Source organism: Myxine glutinosa, chromosome 13 (genome assembly GCF_964187855.1).
Source record: "Myxine glutinosa chromosome 13, kmMyxGlut1.1, whole genome shotgun sequence".
NCBI lineage: Eukaryota > Metazoa > Chordata > Myxini > Myxiniformes > Myxinidae > Myxine > Myxine glutinosa.
In genome coordinates, this window is record NC_136273.1 from 30,380,650 (window position 1) to 30,397,822 (window position 17,173).

The 17,173-nt window shown below is 47.0% G+C and overlaps 1 protein-coding gene across 1 annotated transcript; it reads right to left on the minus strand.

The window, feature by feature from the left end:
* Positions 1 to 258: 258 nt before the first annotated feature.
* On the minus strand, positions 259 to 13,399 carry LOC144888571 (globoside alpha-1,3-N-acetylgalactosaminyltransferase 1-like). Its single transcript, XM_078766993.1, has 3 exons — positions 13,269 to 13,399; positions 1,839 to 2,124; positions 259 to 699 (listed from the first exon to the last, which is right to left on the minus strand). Exons 1-3 carry the CDS (start codon positions 13,397 to 13,399, stop codon positions 259 to 261), a joined length of 858 nt encoding a protein of 285 aa, XP_078623119.1.
* Between the last annotated feature and the right edge of the window lie 3,774 nt (positions 13,400 to 17,173).

A 17,173-nucleotide genomic window follows, 5' to 3' on the forward strand; every position in this document is an offset into this window, starting at 1 on the left:
GATACTTCTGGAAAACGTACAGAAGTTTAACACTGTACTGTCCGTGAATTGAGTTCGATATCAGTTTACATCACTTTCAAGGATCAATTTATTTGCTTCGAAATGTCAAATGTGGTTTTTGTTTCTTTTAAAGGTCACATTAACAAAATCTGGAATAATTTCCACATAGTTCCAATGAACTTTTGGTTCCAAGTCATCTTGAAAAGTAAGTTCACCCCCACAAAAAAAAAATTCCATATTAAATGCCAAGTCTTTATATTAATGGATGAACTTCAAGAACCGTAAGCGTTTTTCATGCAGTTTTGCGTTGTTTTTAGAGACAGAAAACACACGTGCAAAGTGCACCTGTGAAGGTAAGGCCCAATTAGATGCCCAGCAGTACTCGGGGGACAGCACAAGTGTGGGTAGACGTTTCAATGCAAAATAGTAGTTCATATGAGATTCCTCATTCCAGACGGCAGTTATGCCACAAGAGGTGTCATCCTGCAAGTTTGCCCAGCAATGACGAAGCATTGCAATGACAGACTCTGGGTGTCCCCCGTAAAGTGCACCAACGAAGTAGAACGTTCCCTGTGTTTGTGAAAGGTAGGCAAGTGAAGCCTTCCGTCGCTCGTATGGGAAGTGGGAACGGGAAGTTTGAAAGTAACCTGGGTGCATCAACGACACAAGATCTGAGAGGATCTCTGGGCCGACTTCAGCCTGGATTTTGAGGTATGAGGGAACAGAGAAAGAAAATTAAGGGTGAAACAACAGCGGAAGACACAATAATCAATGCTGGTCAAATGGAATTTAAAAACATAGGGGCGATACCCCTGGTGCTCACCTGGTAGAATAAACAGTACACTGCACGGACTAAAGGTATTTTAAACATATTTCAAAGCTTGCTAGAAGACAGGGCAGCATGTAGAATCAAACTAACAATCATAATATCATAATACTTTAAACAAACAAAAAAATACCTATTTTAGGGGGGCAAGCCTCACCCCCATCCCGTGTACCTCCTCAGATCGCAATTTTTCCAATGCCTTGGACAAACATTGGTACATCACGGATGATGAAGGTTGTGGTGAAGTTTCATCAAAATTGTGTGTGTAGGTTCTGAGAAAAAAGCAAATACCTATTTTGGGGGGCAAGCCCCCTCCCCATAGACCACCTTAGACCCCGATTTTTTAAATGCCAGTTATCAGGAAGTTTAAGGCCCATGGCACTGTTGCCAACCTCCCTGGACGTGGCCGCAAGAGAAAACATGATCGACGATTGCAGCGAAGGATTGTTCGAATGGTGGAGAAAGCACCTCGATCAACTGCCAATCAGATTCAAGCTGACCTTCAGACACAAGGTACGACAGTTTTAACTTGCACCATCCGTCGCCAACTCAATGAAAGGGAGTTCTATGGTCGGAGACGCAAGGGGGTGTTGAGCAGATTAGATGTTGAATTGCGGTCCAAGTTGTTCAGCTGCTTTGATTCAGCAATCCTATAACATCATATTTTCTTCGCTTATTGTCTTGGTCAAAGTAGGTCATAGGAGGGAAACATCCAACGTCATCATTGTAGAGACATCAACCCACACCGTGCTGTATCATTATTGTCTGCCACTCTGTCTGTATTGTTTATCAACCTCTTCACCAAGGACAGCTTGCTGCTAAATGCAGCACCTTTACGACAAATACGTGAGAACGGGAGTGTTTGTTGTAATCGAGTGTCATGGAGGTGTGGGTCCAACTCTGCCTACATTTTCAGATAAGCCAGGATTGGATGCATTCAAGCCCATAAGTACTAAGTAAAATATATTTATGTAAAGTAACTCGAGGATGTATCATGAGTAGTGCCACACACCTTGAATAGCATATCGACATCGATGGTGAAGAAATAATCTGGCTTAAAGTCCAACTCATTGTCGTCAAGTATCTGCAGCAGCCGTGGCATACGCTGGAGAGCATTTTCGCTCCATTTATTAAACTTCTCCGCCTTCATCATTTTCACTGTACGCCCAGGGCCACCGAGGGGCACATTTGGTGCTTTCTCACCCACACGATCCGTCAGCACCACAAAAGTCACGTTATAGCCGGGCATGAAGTACTTCCCAGCATTTTCCATAAACGGCAGCAGAAATGACCAATAGCTGCAGGTATTTAAGAAAAGTAGCATTAATTCAAGATTTTGCAATCCAAATGTCTGTCCCATGAGGCAGACAACTCAAGTTTTAATTTGTGTCACAGACATGCATCATCATCTCCATTTTTTTAAGATCTAGAAAAAAAAACATCGAAAACATGACAAACAAGAACAGCACTCGGTGGAGTGCATACCTCTGCCAGGCTGAACAGTTTACGTTTTGTATCCCACTGATGGGCCAGATATGGATGTGGACCTGAACCAAAATCGAATTCATTCATCCTTCTCAAACACACAACCGGTCCATCAAGTTTCATCCAAATCCATCCAAAATGTTTTGAGATATTGTGCTACATATTGTTTATTGTCTTTTCTCTTAATGCAGACGAATCACTGAAAAAAATTCTCGGATTCAGATCCGCATCTTCACCAAAATCTAATCATTTAGTCCTTGTCAGATACCCAACATCTCTATCAAATTTCATCTGAATCCGTCCACAAATAGACAGACAGACAGGGGTGAAAACATAACCTCCATCCACCTATGTTTATTTATAAAAATTGTTGTTTTCTTACATTTTTGAGATTTCACTCCAGATTTTGACACTTAATTCGTCCACATGCTGCGATCCTCAAATCCGAAGACAGATTTTGATTATGTGCTTTAACTAGTCCGTGAGAGTACATTGTGGTTTCAAGGCAAGGCATTTTTTTGCAGGCCTAAACAAATGGCGGCGTATGACCCCTGTGAGGGGAAAGCGGGCGGACCATGGATAAGTCTTTTTTGTTTTTTCATGATGATCACCCTGCTAATTATCTTCAAAAGGGGTGTTTAAATTTACTCAAATACCCGGTTTTCAGTCATTAACTCCCTTGGAGTTCTCTTGGTATGCATGCAAGATTTCAGGGCTGCTTGGTTTCCTTGTTTTGGAGTCATGGAAGAGACACACACACTGACACACACTTATTATTACACATGTAAATGGTAAACCCACTTTAGACACAGGAGGGCGTTCGAGGTTGGGAATGGGTTTGAGAAAAGAAGAAGAGTTCTTCTTTCGTACGCAACACAAGGCTGCAGGGTAGCATCATTGGCTCAGGGCACGGCTGTGCTGCCATGTAATGCCCCCTTTAGATTAAGGCAGGAATTTGTAATTTGTTCATTGTGCTGGCGATAGCTCGCATACCATTTGCGAAGGACACAGTGGGACAGATGAGATCAACATGATTTCTAGCTGGGACGGGACGAGACAGCTTAGAAGCAAGTGCGTGTTCCTCTAGGCCTCCCTGCCAGTCCATGTTATGGCTATCTAGATATCAAAGAAAGCAAAGCAAGATTATGATGAATTACTCATTGCTTTTGCAGTGTACTGTAGCTACCATAGTACAAATATTTGTGGTTAGTGTAACTACAGTAATTGACATCCATCCTTTTGCATTCATTCATGCTTTTTACTTGTATGCACATGTCCTCTATCATAAATATTCTAAGATTCAAAATAAATACAATTATCGTCATTCCTACAATCAATATTGACGACTAGTAGGGACCCACGGAATGTAAAATGTGACTTCATGTTCTTAACCCCAGCCCCATATCCTCAATTCTAACCCCCCCTCACCCTTCCACTCGATCCCAGCACCCAAACCCAAGTCCTCAACACCACTCCCAACACGAAGTTTTCAACCCCCCTTCCAATGTCTCAACCTCCCTCTCCCAATTCTGTCCCCCTCCCCCTTTCCTCCCGTTCTTAACAACGTTCACTATTCTCATCCGTTAAGAAAAATGGTCAAAGTAAATAAAAATGTTGAGTCCGAAGTCAGACAGACACTCAGCTCCCGATGGAGGGCGGTCGTAGTCAGGCTGCATTTGCTGATTACGTGAGTCTTAGGGGTCTTGGGATTCTAAATGGTCTTAGGGATCTTCAGGAGTCCAAAGTGTCGAAAGGGTCTAAAAAGGACTGAAAGAGGAAATGGACTGCAAAGGATGAAAAGGACTGTCTCCTCTCCGCCACCTCCCAACCAACCCACCAACACCCAAACTCTCTGTCCTTCCCTTCCCTTTTCTTTCCCGCTCTTCAAAACATATTTGATTAAGATCATATTAAATGAAGACGTTAAATTAAGAAGATTCAGGGATTAAAATTAAATAATGAGTAAATATTGATGATGGTGTGGAAGTGTAAATTTATCTATGAATCGAGTGATTTATATGAGCCTCAACCTGTCAAAATCGTGTGTTTAGAACCTACTTATCTTGTGTACACATTTTTTTATTGCTTCCATCAAGCAGTTAAAATTTGTCTCCAGTAGCTGAATTATCGCTGGCACCCTGACCAAATTTGTTTGATCGAGAAAATACATTCTTAACAGAGGCAACGGGAGACCACCTCGTCATAATTCTGTAGAGAACCACAGAATGGTAAAATCATTTTTTATGTATATTCTATATAATATTTCTTTATGACTAAGTGTAATATAGTTTTAAAATATGGTGTTTTGAAAATAGTGTTAATGTTGGATTGAGTCTTTACAAGTGATGGATGATTCTGAACAATATCGAATAATGATTCAGAAAATCTCATTGCGTTATGTTTTAATACACTCAAATACAACAAACAACAACAACAGGCATTTTAAGGCCATTTTCCCTGCAAGAGCGGGGGTTAGCCTTGCGGTCCCCATGACAATGTTCTCCATTTTGCCCTATTTTCTACATCTCCCCTTGTTAACCCCCTTGCCGGCATTTCTTCTTCGACCATCTTTAGCCAAGTCTTTCCCGGTCTTCCCCGTCCTCTACTTCCTTCTACATTCATTTCCATCACTCTTCTCAACCAGTCACTTTCATCCTTCCTCAACACACACATGCAGCATACACCTTTCCCTTCAGCTTCAACGACACTCCCCTCCTCATCAGCACGCCACTCAGTTCCCGAAATTTCTTCCATGCACATCTCACTCCAGCAACCGTTGCCGAGTCTGATCCACCTTCTCCATTCAGCATGTCTCCTAGGTAACAAAATGTTTTCACACCTTCCAGCTTCACGCCATCTCCAAGATCCAACTCAACATTTTCTCCATCTGCAGCTCCCTCTGTGCACACCTGTCACTTGAATGTAGCTGCCACACTGGTTAATGACCCTCTCAAACCACTACATTTTTGATGAACCCACTCAGCGCACATTGTACATTGAATGGAGTTCACTCCGACACCCTTCCTGCACACAGCACACGGCCACTTCCCAGTTATTTCCACCTCACCACATGCTTTACCACTTGCCATCACCTTCGTTTTTCCGATATTCACCTTCAGACCTTTTGTCTCCATACATTCCTTCCACTTGTTCATCTTTTCCTTCAGTCCATCCATACTTTCTGCAATCAACACCAGATCATCTGCATACAACAACTCCCACGGTAAACCCTCCTTTACGTTCCGAGCCAGCACCTCCATTACAGCTACAAATACAGACTTGGCATTTAATATGGAATTTTTTTTTTTCTTGACTTGGGTTTACTTTCTGAACTCAGTATATCAATCTGGTGAGTTTCTTTTACCCTTCGGTGATGTCTTTGTTGAAAGAACCATGTCACTGATTGTCTTTCGCAGCAAGAAGTCAATAACAGGATTATATCACAGGTGGCGTGACAAAATGTAAGGACAGGTACATTTGACGATTGGCTTCACAATCGGGTATATAAGGGTTGTTGCATTCTGTATTAGTGGAAAACAACTGCTGCACGTCTACAAAAGTTATTGCCGCTTCCTCTGGAGATGGTCCGTCAACTTGACAATGCTGTTTTTCATGGAGTGGTGGCTTTACGAAATTCTGGCATGAAACAGCGTGCTATTGCTCGGCAGTCTGGCATCACTCAAGGTCAGGTGTCAAAGATCCTGAAACGAAATGCTCAGAGGGGTGTCCCTACTCCAATACCGAGGCCAGGACGTCCACGCAGAACCACAAGGAGAGATGATCGCCAGCTGCACCGGTTAGTCTGCAATGGCCGTACCAAGTCAGCTAATCGGCTTCGGGCTGAGTGGCAGCAACTGACAAATGTGCCTGTATCCAGAAGGCTAGTCAACCAACAACTGGTTCAAGCAGGCTATCGTGCCAGGCGTCCCCTGAGAAAGCCACGCCTGACCAGACAACACAGCCAGCGCCGATTGCAGTGGGCCAGAGAGCACCGTCAATTGCAGCCTGGACACTGGAATCACGTGACCTTCAGTGATGAGTCTAGATTTCTGGTCTATCGTCAAGATGGCCACATCCGAGTGCGCAGACAAGTGCATGAAGCCCACAACGAAGATTGTATAGTACCAAGAGTCCAAGCTGGAGGTGGTGGGGTGACCATTTGGGCTGCTTTTCATGCAGGGGGCAAAACTGACCTGGTTGTTCTGAATGGAAACCTGAACCAGTTCAAGTACAGGGTCATTCTGGAAGAAACATTGCTTCCATTTGCTCATGCAGCCTTTCGAGGAAACTTTGTCTTCCAAGATGACAATGCACGGCCTCATCGTGCTCGCATGATCCAACACTTTCTTGCTGACCGTGGTGTAGAGCATATGGAGTGGCCTGCCATGTCCCTGGATATGAATCCGATAGCGAACTTGTGGGCAGAATTAACGTGTCAAATCGACAACTTGGACAAGCAGCCTACTTCTGTGCGTGAATTGCAGCAGACTATTGTCACTGCATGGCAAGCCATTCCTGTCCAAACCTTGGCAAATCTCGTGAACAGCATGCCTCGACGTGTACGTGCTCTGCTGAATGCTCGTGGGGGTTACACAAAGTACTGAACTGTAATTTTACTGTCCGTAATCCCAGTCATAATTTAGCTTTTGTTTTTGTTGAATTTTTTTTTGGCTAATGTGCAAAATAAAGAGATACTTCTGGAAAATGTACAGAAGTTTAACACAGTACTGTCCATGAATTGAGTTCGATTTCAGTTTACATCACTTTCAAGGATCAATTTATTTGCTTCGAAATGTCAAATGTGGTTTTTCTTTTAAAGGTCACATTAAGAAAATCTAGAATAATTTCAACATAATTCCAATGAACTTTTGGTTCTAAGTCATCTTGAAAAGTAAGTTCACCCCCACAAAAAAAATATTCCATATTAAATGCTAAGTCTGTAGTAGTGGACTTAGTACCGACCCCTGATGCACTCCCACCTTCACCTCAAACTCACCACTGTTCCCGTCCTTCGTCCTTACAGCTGTGCGCGCTCTTTTGTACATTGCCATCACTACTCTGATCAACCATTCCTCCCCTCCTAACTTCCTCAATGCCCATGTCACTACTTCACGTGGAACCCCATCAAATGCTTTCTCCAGATCAACAAACCCAAGAAACAACTTCTTCCTCTTCTCCATGTACTTCTCCTGCAACTGCCTCACAATAAAAAGTGCGTCTGTCGTTCCTCTTCCTGGCATAAATCCAAACTGCATTTAGTCAATCTTCACTTTCTTCCTTATCCTCCTCTCCAACACCCTTTCCAATACCTTCATTCCATGCTCCAATAACTTTATCGCTCGATACGAACCACAGTCCAGAGGGCCACCTTTCCCCTTGTATAGAGGGACGAGGGTACTCAGTTCCCAATCCACTGGAATGCGGCCTTCTTTCACCACCAGATTGCAGATCTCTGTCATTCTCTTCACACCCCAACTTCCTGCTGCCTTCAATATATCTCCCACAACTCCCATCAGCCCTCCCGCTTTTCTACTCTTCATTGCTTTTATCGCTTCCTCAACTTCCTTCTCGGTTATATATCTCTGCTGGTCCTAAAACTGGGTTACTCTCTATGTTGCCATCCCATTCATTCTCTGCATTCAACATTAACATTTTATTTAACAACAACAACAAAAAAAACAATTAAAAACAGTAATTTAATACACTCAAATATAGCTTTAAAATGTTTTCATACTAAGTTCTATAAGCAAATTGTAGAAAAATGAGGCTTTCTTGGTAAATAATACGGCTGACAGCTGGCGCCACTATATCTGACCCAGGAGAGGAGTAAATTAGTATTCAGACCATTTCCATTGTTTGGTAAAACTAATTGCCATCAATGCTTATTTGCCATTTGCTCAGCAAAACTTGTTTCATTGTGGCTGTGATAATCGGCTCAGTACGAGGTCTGTAACTAACATTGTTTGATAAGTGAGATGCAAATACTTGTAAATTATTGGGCAGGGTGGAGGAGGTGTTCCCTTCAGACAATGGAAGTGGATGGTTTGCTTTTGCGTTAACCTGTGGGGGATGGGTTCACATGTACCTTTCTTTCTTTCTTGCTCACATGTACTTGCTTCATATAATGGGTTTTAAAGTCTTAAAATTGTGTATGGAATTGTCAATGCAGTCTTGTTTTTAACAAAAAACCATGTTGGCAACAATTCAGAACTAAATACCTGTAGTTCATACAGTTGCATGCAAGGTTGCTTCAGCAGGGTGGCTATCGCTGGCATTCTGAGTTTAAAAAAAAAACAGTACGTTCTCAGTAAATCTTTCCAAAAGCAATAATTTAAACACTGAATCAAATAAATCCAAATGAATGAATTGAGAATAAATAAAAGCTTATAGTTTATTCGGGTTTTGATCAAAAGTTAGTCTGCATTTAAGAAGGTGTAGAGAAAAGCCTAAAAGCCGATCCCAAATAACTACCACGTGTATGCAATTCATTTTTGTAACGGTATATACAGTCACGTGAAAAAGTAAGTACACCCCATGTAAAGTTTTGACTTTTTCAACATATTTCAACTGTGCGTGAATTGCAGCAGGCTATTGTCACTGCATGGCAAGCGATTCCTGTCCAAACCTTGGAAAATCTTGTGAACAGCATGCCTCAACGTGTACGTGCTCTCCTGAATGCTCGTGGGGGTTACACGACGTACTGAACTGTAATTTTACTGTCCGTAATCCCAGTTGTAATTTAACTTTTGTTAAAAAAAAATTTGGCTAACGTGCAAAATAAAGAGATACTTCTGGAAAACGCACAGAAGTTTAACACAGTACTGTCCGTGAATTGAGTTCAATATCAGTATACATCACTTTCAAGGATCAATTTATTTGCTTCGAAATGTCAAATGTGGTTTTTGTTTCTTTTAAAGGTCACATTAACAAAATCTAAAATAATTTCAACATAATTCCAATGAACTTTTGGTTCTAAGTCAACTTGAAAAGTAAGTTCACCCCCACAAAAAAAATATTCCATGTTAAATGCCAAGTCTGTAGTTTACATTCACATAGTATAAAGTGAATGACATTCACAATGTCCTTGAAGTCTCTCAGCAGAATTGGGAGAGTCTTGGCTCCGTGGAGTCTGGTGCGAACAAAAGAACATATCTTCCTCATTAAGGATATTTTAAAATGCATTCTTTAATCTCTCCCCACTCAGCGGGATATCCCTCCCACCCCAATATTTCATTCGACCAATCACATTGTATCCCTCGATATTTGCTCCCACCCACTCCAATATTTCATTCAACCAATCCCCACTGCCCTAAACCCTCCCACCTACACTTTGCTCAACCAATCCTACTACTCTCCTCCCCTTTTCTGCATGCGACCAATCCCATCTTCGCTCCTCCTTTTCACTTGCTCCTCCAAATTCCAGCCAGTATAAAGGACATGTGGACAACTTCAAATGTAAGGATTTCACTTATTTTGTAAATACTGCATGTTGATAGGATTTTCACGGGTTCGTAAATATTGTATGTTGATATTGTACTTAGGATTTTCACCTGGGCTGTCGATACTGTATGTTGATATTGTATACTATGCATACTGGTGTTTTGGTGTGACGTTTTCTTTGTACATCTCTGCTGTACCAGGATTTTCACTTAGGACTTTGATTTAGGATTTTGTTGTGTATTTGGCAGTGTGCTTTTCGTGATTTACAGTACGTTCTTCTTGGTTTGATAAGGGTTTAATGTTTCTTGCTGTGTATTTCCTTGTAAACAAAAAGTGATATCCTCCTCGGGAATTAAAATTTGTGATCCTTCTGACAAAAGGTTTTGGACATTGAATTATTGATTCATCAATTACATACTGTCCAAAAAATCCACAACAATGGAACCTCGTGATACATGATCTCACCATCCGGATGGAAATTAAAAAAGGGCTCCATTAGTTTTTGCGCATCGATGAAATCCATCATCATGCCGAGTTTCAAAATGATCCATTCAGCCGCCTCGGAAGAGAAGGGGAAAAACGAAAAATGTTGATGGACACATTGACCGAGGGAAGGAAGAATAGACTGAAGGACATCGCTATTGCTTTAACAGCTGTCTCGACTTCGTCGTAGATGAGATACAAAACAACATTTAATTCACAATCATGATTTTAGGTAAAAATAGCGGAGTAAGCTAAATGATTTAAAAAAAAAACAACCATGCAAGGTCATTCACAATGGAAAAAAAACAAGAAAAAGACAAAATGTCATAGCCCCTGCCATGGTTTTAGTAATTTTGCTTTAGCGGGTTAATTGGCTGTCAGTCGGCCATCTTTGGTCGGATGACAAAACAAAATATTCTGCCGATGCATACTCATGTATTGTCTTTGTGTCAAGTTTGAACAAAATCGGTCCATGCATGTGCAAGAAATGGATGGGGAAACGTTTAAGTAACAAAATGGCTGTCAGTCTACCAGTCGGTCATCTTTGATCAATTGCAAAATGAGGTGAAGTGCACGTATATACAAACAACAACATGCATTTTAAAAGGCCATTTTCCCTGCTAGAGCGGGGGTTAGCCTTGCGGTCCCCATGACAATCTTCTCCATTTTGCCCTATTTTCTGCATCTCTCCTTGTTAACCCCCTTGCCCGCATTTCTTCTTCCACCATCTTTAGCCAAGTCTTTCTCGGTCTTCCCCGTCTTCTACTTCCTTCTACATTCATTTCCATCACTCTTCTCAACCAGTCACTTTCATCCTTCCTCAACACATGACCAAACCATCTCAACCTGTTCCTCTTCACAGCATCAATCACAGGCTCTATTCCCATCATCTTTCGCAATTCATCATTTGTCTTCCTCTCTCTCAACGATACTCCGCACATCCGTCGAACCATTCGCATTTCCACCCTTTCCAACCTTCGTTGCTGCTCTACGTTCATTACCCATGTCTCGCTCCCATAATTCATAACACTTCCCACACATGCAGCATACACCTTTCCCTTCAGCTTCAACGACACTCCCTTCATCATCAGCACGCCACTCAATTCCCGAAACTTCTTCCATGCACATCTCACTCGAGCAACCGTTGCTGAGTCTGATCCACCTTCTCCATTCAGCATGTCTCCGAGGTAGCAAAATGTTTTCACACCTTCCAGCTTCACACCGTCTCCAAGATCCAACTCAACATTTCCTCCATCTGCAGCTCCCTCTGTGCACACCTTACATTTGAATGCAGCTGCCACACTGGTTAATGACCCTCTCAGACCACTACATTTTTGATGAACCCACTCAGCGCACATTGTACACTGAATGGAGTTCACTCCGACACCCTTCCTACACACAGCACAGGGCCACTTCCCAGTTCTTTCCACCTCACCACATGCTTTACCACTTGCCATCACCTTCGTCTTTCCGATATTCACCTTCAGACCTTTTGTCTCCATACATTCCTTCCACGTGTTCATCTTTTCCTTCAGTCCATCCATACTTTCCGCAATCAACACCAGATCATCTGCATAAAACAACTCCCACGGTAAACCCTCCTTTACGTTCTGAGCCAGCACCTCCATCACAGCTACAAATAGTAGTGGACTTAGTACCGACCCCTGATGCACTCCCACCTTCACCTCAAACTCACCACTGTTCCCGTCCTTCGTCCTTACAGCTGTGCACGCTCTTTTGTACATTGCCATCACTACTCTGATCAACCATTCCTCCACTCCTAACTTCCTCAATGCCCATGTCAATACTTTGCGTGGAACCCGATCGAATGCTTTCTCCAGATCAACAAACCCAAGAAACAACTTCTTCCTCTTCTCCATGTACTTCTCCTGCAACTGCCTCACAATGAAAAGCGCATCTGTCGTTCCTCTTCCTGGCATAAATCCAAACTGCATTTCGTCGATCTTCACTTTCTTCCTTATCCTCCTCTCCAACACCCTTTCCAATACCTTCATTCCATGCTCCAATAACTTTATCGCTCGGTACGAGCCACACTCCAGAGGGTCACCTTTCCCCTTGTATAGAGGGACGAGGGTACTCAGTTCCTAATCCACTGGAATGCGGCCTTCTTTCACCACCAGATTACAGATCTCTGTCATTCTCTTCACACCCCAACTTCCTGCTGCCTTCAACATATCTCCCACAACTCCCGTCGGCCCTCCGCTTTTCTACCCTTCATTGCTTTTATCGCTTCCTCAACTTCCTTCTCAGTTATCTTCTCTGCCGGTCCTAAAACTGGGTTACTCTCTATGTTGCCATCCCATTCATTCTCTGTATTCAACAGCATTTCCATATATCTTTTCCATCTTCCTTTTCAACATATTGCTGTATATGCTGTCATTTACTCTGCTTGTGCCAAGTTTGAACAAAATCGGTCCATGCATGTCCGAGAAATTGTTGAAGACACCTTGAAGTAATAAAATGGCCGCCAGTCGGCCATCTTGGATCTGATCTCGAAAAAACAAATGACGTGCTGATGTAAGCCATAATTCATTATCCGTGTGCCAAGTTTGAACAACATCGGTAAATACATGTCCGAGAAATGGTTGAGGACGTGTTCAATATCGGGTTTTTTTTACAACCAAAATGGCCGCCAGTTGGCCATCCTTGATCACATCGTGAAACAAATGATGTGCATGTGTAAACCATCATGTATTGTCTTTGTGCTAAGTATGAACAAAATCGGTCCATACATTTCTGAGATATGATTGCCGGATACTGACACGGACGGATGGATGGACGAGACCAAATCCATAAGCCCCTGTTTTGGACTAAGTCCAACGAGGGTTAATAATATATAACCGGAACTCCTTGGACAAATACCTATAAAATGAACTGGGTTTTATGGTTCCTGGTCGAATAGCTCAATAGAAAATCGTCAGAATGACAGAAAAACAACCAGAATAAGCATATTATATTTATATAAAATAAGATAACAACCGAGTGCTACTTTCGGGTGCACTTGTAATCTTACTCTCCGACGACGAACACAGCGAGGACGATTGAAAGATTGTCCGGAGGGTGAAGGGCGTGAACAACAGCGGGATCAAACGTGCCATCCCACACAATGGGAGCCATCCAAGGAGTCAGTGTAAGAACATCCATTCGACTGCCAGGAAAAACAAGACAGACTTGTTTGCCATTTCCACCCATGAGATGACAACCCACAGTTTGCATTACAACAGCACAGTGAAGGGTTTGTTTTTTTTACTTTGGTAAGCAGCATTTTAAACTTGTGGGCTCTAAATGTGTTTATAAGTTACACTGTAGCGGCTACCGCTGGGTTTTCACAATCGCCTTGCACCTATCAAGGACGCGGAGCGATCACCATGCCGGGCTCGTCCAGGACGCCCGGGCAGGCTCGCCCTCAACTTGCCAGGCCGCAGCCAGGACGCTGGGCCACGCCCCCTCTCGCCTTTCCTGGGCAAACGCTCCGGGATAATTTATATATATATTGCTGCCCGATAAACGGGCTTTTCAGAGTGCCTGAGTGTTTGGTTTGATTAAAGCAACTCGGATGAATTCCAGCTTTTTGTCGCGTCCATTCTTCCGATCGACGTGGGAGCCCCAGCTCCTTCATTGGTGACCTACCGACATGGACACGGCAGTCGCCCTTAAACTGCCTACCTTCTGGGAGGCTCACGCGGCGGTTTGGTTCGCACAGGCGGATTCCCTGTTCGCCCTGCGAGGCATCACGGCCGACGACACCCGCTTCCACCATGTGGTAGCAGCGCTCGGTTCGGCCACTGCGGCCCGCGCCCTGAGCCTTCTCGAGAGCCCGCCAGCCGCTGACAAATACGGCGTGATTAAGAAGCTTCTCCTCGACGCTTTCGCCCTCCCATCGGCGGAACGCGCACGGCGCCTGCTCGACCTGCCCGAGCTCGGTGACACGCGCCCTTCCGAGCGAATGGACTACATGCTTTCACTGCTCGGCGAGCACTCTCCGGCATTCCTGTTCCGGGAGCTGTTCCTCCGTCAGCTGCCTAACCCGGTACGCCTCGCCCTGGCAAGCACGACAATCACAGATCCCCGGGCCCTTGCCAGAGAAGCCGACAAGATCTCCGCCGCAGGTCAGCGCATCGCAGCGGCGACATGGGACCCACCGCCGTCCGACGCAACACCCATGGCACCCGAGCACCCGGCACGGTCGACGACCGAACTGCCGACGCAATTGGCGGCCACTACACCGAGCCAACCACCTCCAGCATGACGACCGGGGCCTCCACCTGACCAAGCATGGTGTTACTATCATGCCAGGTACGGACAGAAGGCCCGGACATGCCGACCCCCGTGCACCTTCGGCAGGCCGGGAAACGGCCGGGCCGGCGTTCATTACCAGCCATGAGCGCCGGCCACACGGGCAACTTACTGTTCATCACGAATAAAGCGTCCGGACGGCGCTTCCTGTGCGACACCGGCGCCCAACTGAGCGTCATACCCGCCTCTGACCAGGACAGGCAGTCCGCGGTTTGCGGCCCCTCCTTGGTTGCGGCCAACGGATCGACCATCCGCACCTTCGGCCCGCGCAACGTCACCCTCTGCTTCGGCGGCCAACGCTTTGCTTGGACGTTTGTAACCGCAAACGTGCCCATGGCTCTGCTAGGCGCCGACTTCCTCTGCGCACACGGACTGCTGGTGGACGTCCAACGGCGTCGTTTAATCAACGCCGAAACCTTCAGCTCCCTGGTATGCACATTGAGCAGCTCCGCGCCGACCGAGCTGGCATGCGCCGTCCCGGCGGCGAACGAGTTTGCTCGCCTGCTCACGGAGTTCCCGGCCCTCACGCGGCCGACGTTTTCGGCCGTCGCATTACGGCATGGGATCGAGCACCACATACCAACCACGGGCCCGCCGGTCTACGCCAGGGCCCGCCGCCTCGACCCAGCCAAGCTCGCCGTGGCGAAGGCCGAATTCGACGCGTTGGAGCACCTCGGCATCGTGCGGCGCTCTGATAGCACGTGGGCCTCGCCACTGCACATCGTGCCAAAGCCGGGGGGTGGATGGCGCCCGTGTGGCGACTACCGCCATCTCAATGACGCTACCACCCCCGACAGGTACCCGATCCCGCATATCCAAGACTTCTCCGCCCGTCTGGCGGGACGGGTCATTTTTTCGAAAATTGATCTCATACGGGGATATCACCAGGTACCTGTCAGGGCGGCCGACATCCCTAAAACGGCAGTCATCACGCCGTTCGGCTTATTCGAATTCTTGCGGATGCCGTTTGGTCTCAAGAACGCGGCTCAGGCGTTCCAGCGCTTGATGGACGGCGTGCTGCGTGACCTGCCGTTCCTTTTCGTTTACCTGGACGACATCCTCATCGCCAGCACGTCCCGGGCCAAGCACCTCCTCCACCTCCGAACACTGTTCGGGCGCCTCAGCGAGCACGGCCTCATCGTCAACCCGGCCAAATGCCACTTCGGCACGACGGCCGTTGATTTTTTGGGCCACCACATCACCAAGAACGGGGCCGTGCCGCTGCCAACCAAGGTCGAGGCCATCACCATGTTCCCGCGTCCCCGCACCATAAAGGCCCTGCAGGAATTCCTGGGAATGGTGAATTTTTATCACCGCTTCGTGCCCCGCGCTGCTCAACTCATGCGGCCCCTCTACGAAGCCCTCCGGGGCAAGCCGGCCAAGCACGACATCGCCTGGTCCGCAGCAATGGATGCGGCCTTCCAAAGCTCAAAGCGGGCCCTCGCCGACGCAACACTGCTCGCTCACCCGGTGCTCAACGCTCCCATCGCCCTCACCACGGATGCCTCCGACTACGCGGTGGGTGCCGTACATGAGCAATGGGTGAACGGGGTTTGGCAGCCACTCGCTTTTTTCAGCCGGCAGCTCCGGCCGAACGAGCTCAAATACAGCACGTTTGACCGGGAGCTCCTCGGTCTACACCTGGCCGTCCACCATTTCCGCCACCTCCTGGAGGGCCGACCTTTCACGGCGGTCGTCGACCACAAGCCGTTGGTTTACGCCATGGCCAAGGTCACGGAGCCGTGGTCGGCCCGCCAACAGCGCCACCTCTCTGCCGTGTCGGAGTTTACCACGGACATCCGGCACGTCGCCGGCAAAAACAACGCCGTGGCCGACTGTCTTTCCCGGGCCAGCGCGAACGCGGTCCACCTGGGCGTGGACTTTGCGCTTATGGCAGCGGACCAAACCACCGACACCACGGTGCAAGCCCTCCGGGCGGCGGACACGGGCCTCCGCCTGGCCGACATCCCCTTCGCGGACACTGTCCTGCTCTGCGACGTCTCCCAAGGCCAGCCTCGCCCCATCGTGCCCGTCACCTGGCAACGCCGCATCTTCGCCTCCCTCCACGGCCTTTCCCACCCGGGCCGGAAAGCTTCCCAGAAGCTGGTGTCGGCGCGATTCGTCTGGCACGGCCTTCGTCGGGACGTCCGCGATTGGACCAGCACCTGCACGGCCTGCCAACGGGCCAAGGTCCACCGACACACCCAGGCCCCGCTGGCACCTTTCACCGTGCCCGAACGATGTTTCGACCACGTCAACGTGGATCTGGTGGGCCCCCTCCCCCCATCACGGGGGTTCACACACCTGCTCACCATGGTGGACAGGACCACCAGGTGGCCGGAGGCCGTTCCCCTCGTCTCCACCACCACCGCCGACGTGGCGCAGGCTTTCATCGCCACCTGGGTCGCCCGCTTCGGCGCACTGGCGGACATCTCGTCAGACCGCGGACCACAGTTCACCTCCGAGCTGTGGGGCGCGGTCGCCCACAACCTGGGGGTCAAGCTCCACCGTACTACGGCCTACCACCCCCAAGCAAACGGGTTGTGCGAGCGATTCCACCGCTCCATGAAGGCCGCGCTCATGGCCGGCCTTCAAGACGGCGGTTGGGCCGACCGGCTGCCG

What these genes read in the sequence shown, in the direction of transcription:
- LOC144888571 (XM_078766993.1), bottom strand. Translation starts at nt 13,399, where the DNA reads ATGGATGTTCTTACACTGACTCCTTGGATGGCTCCCATTGTGTGGGAT. An exon ending in GCTGTGTTCGTCGTCGGAGA is followed by an intron (nt 2,125 to 13,268) that starts GTAAGATTACAA and finishes AAATACCTGCAG; the next exon opens with CTATTGGTCATTTCTGCTGC. An exon ending in ATGTCGATATGCTATTCAAG is followed by an intron (nt 700 to 1,838) that starts GTGTGTGGCACT and finishes CTCAAAATCCAG; the next exon opens with GCTGAAGTCGGCCCAGAGAT.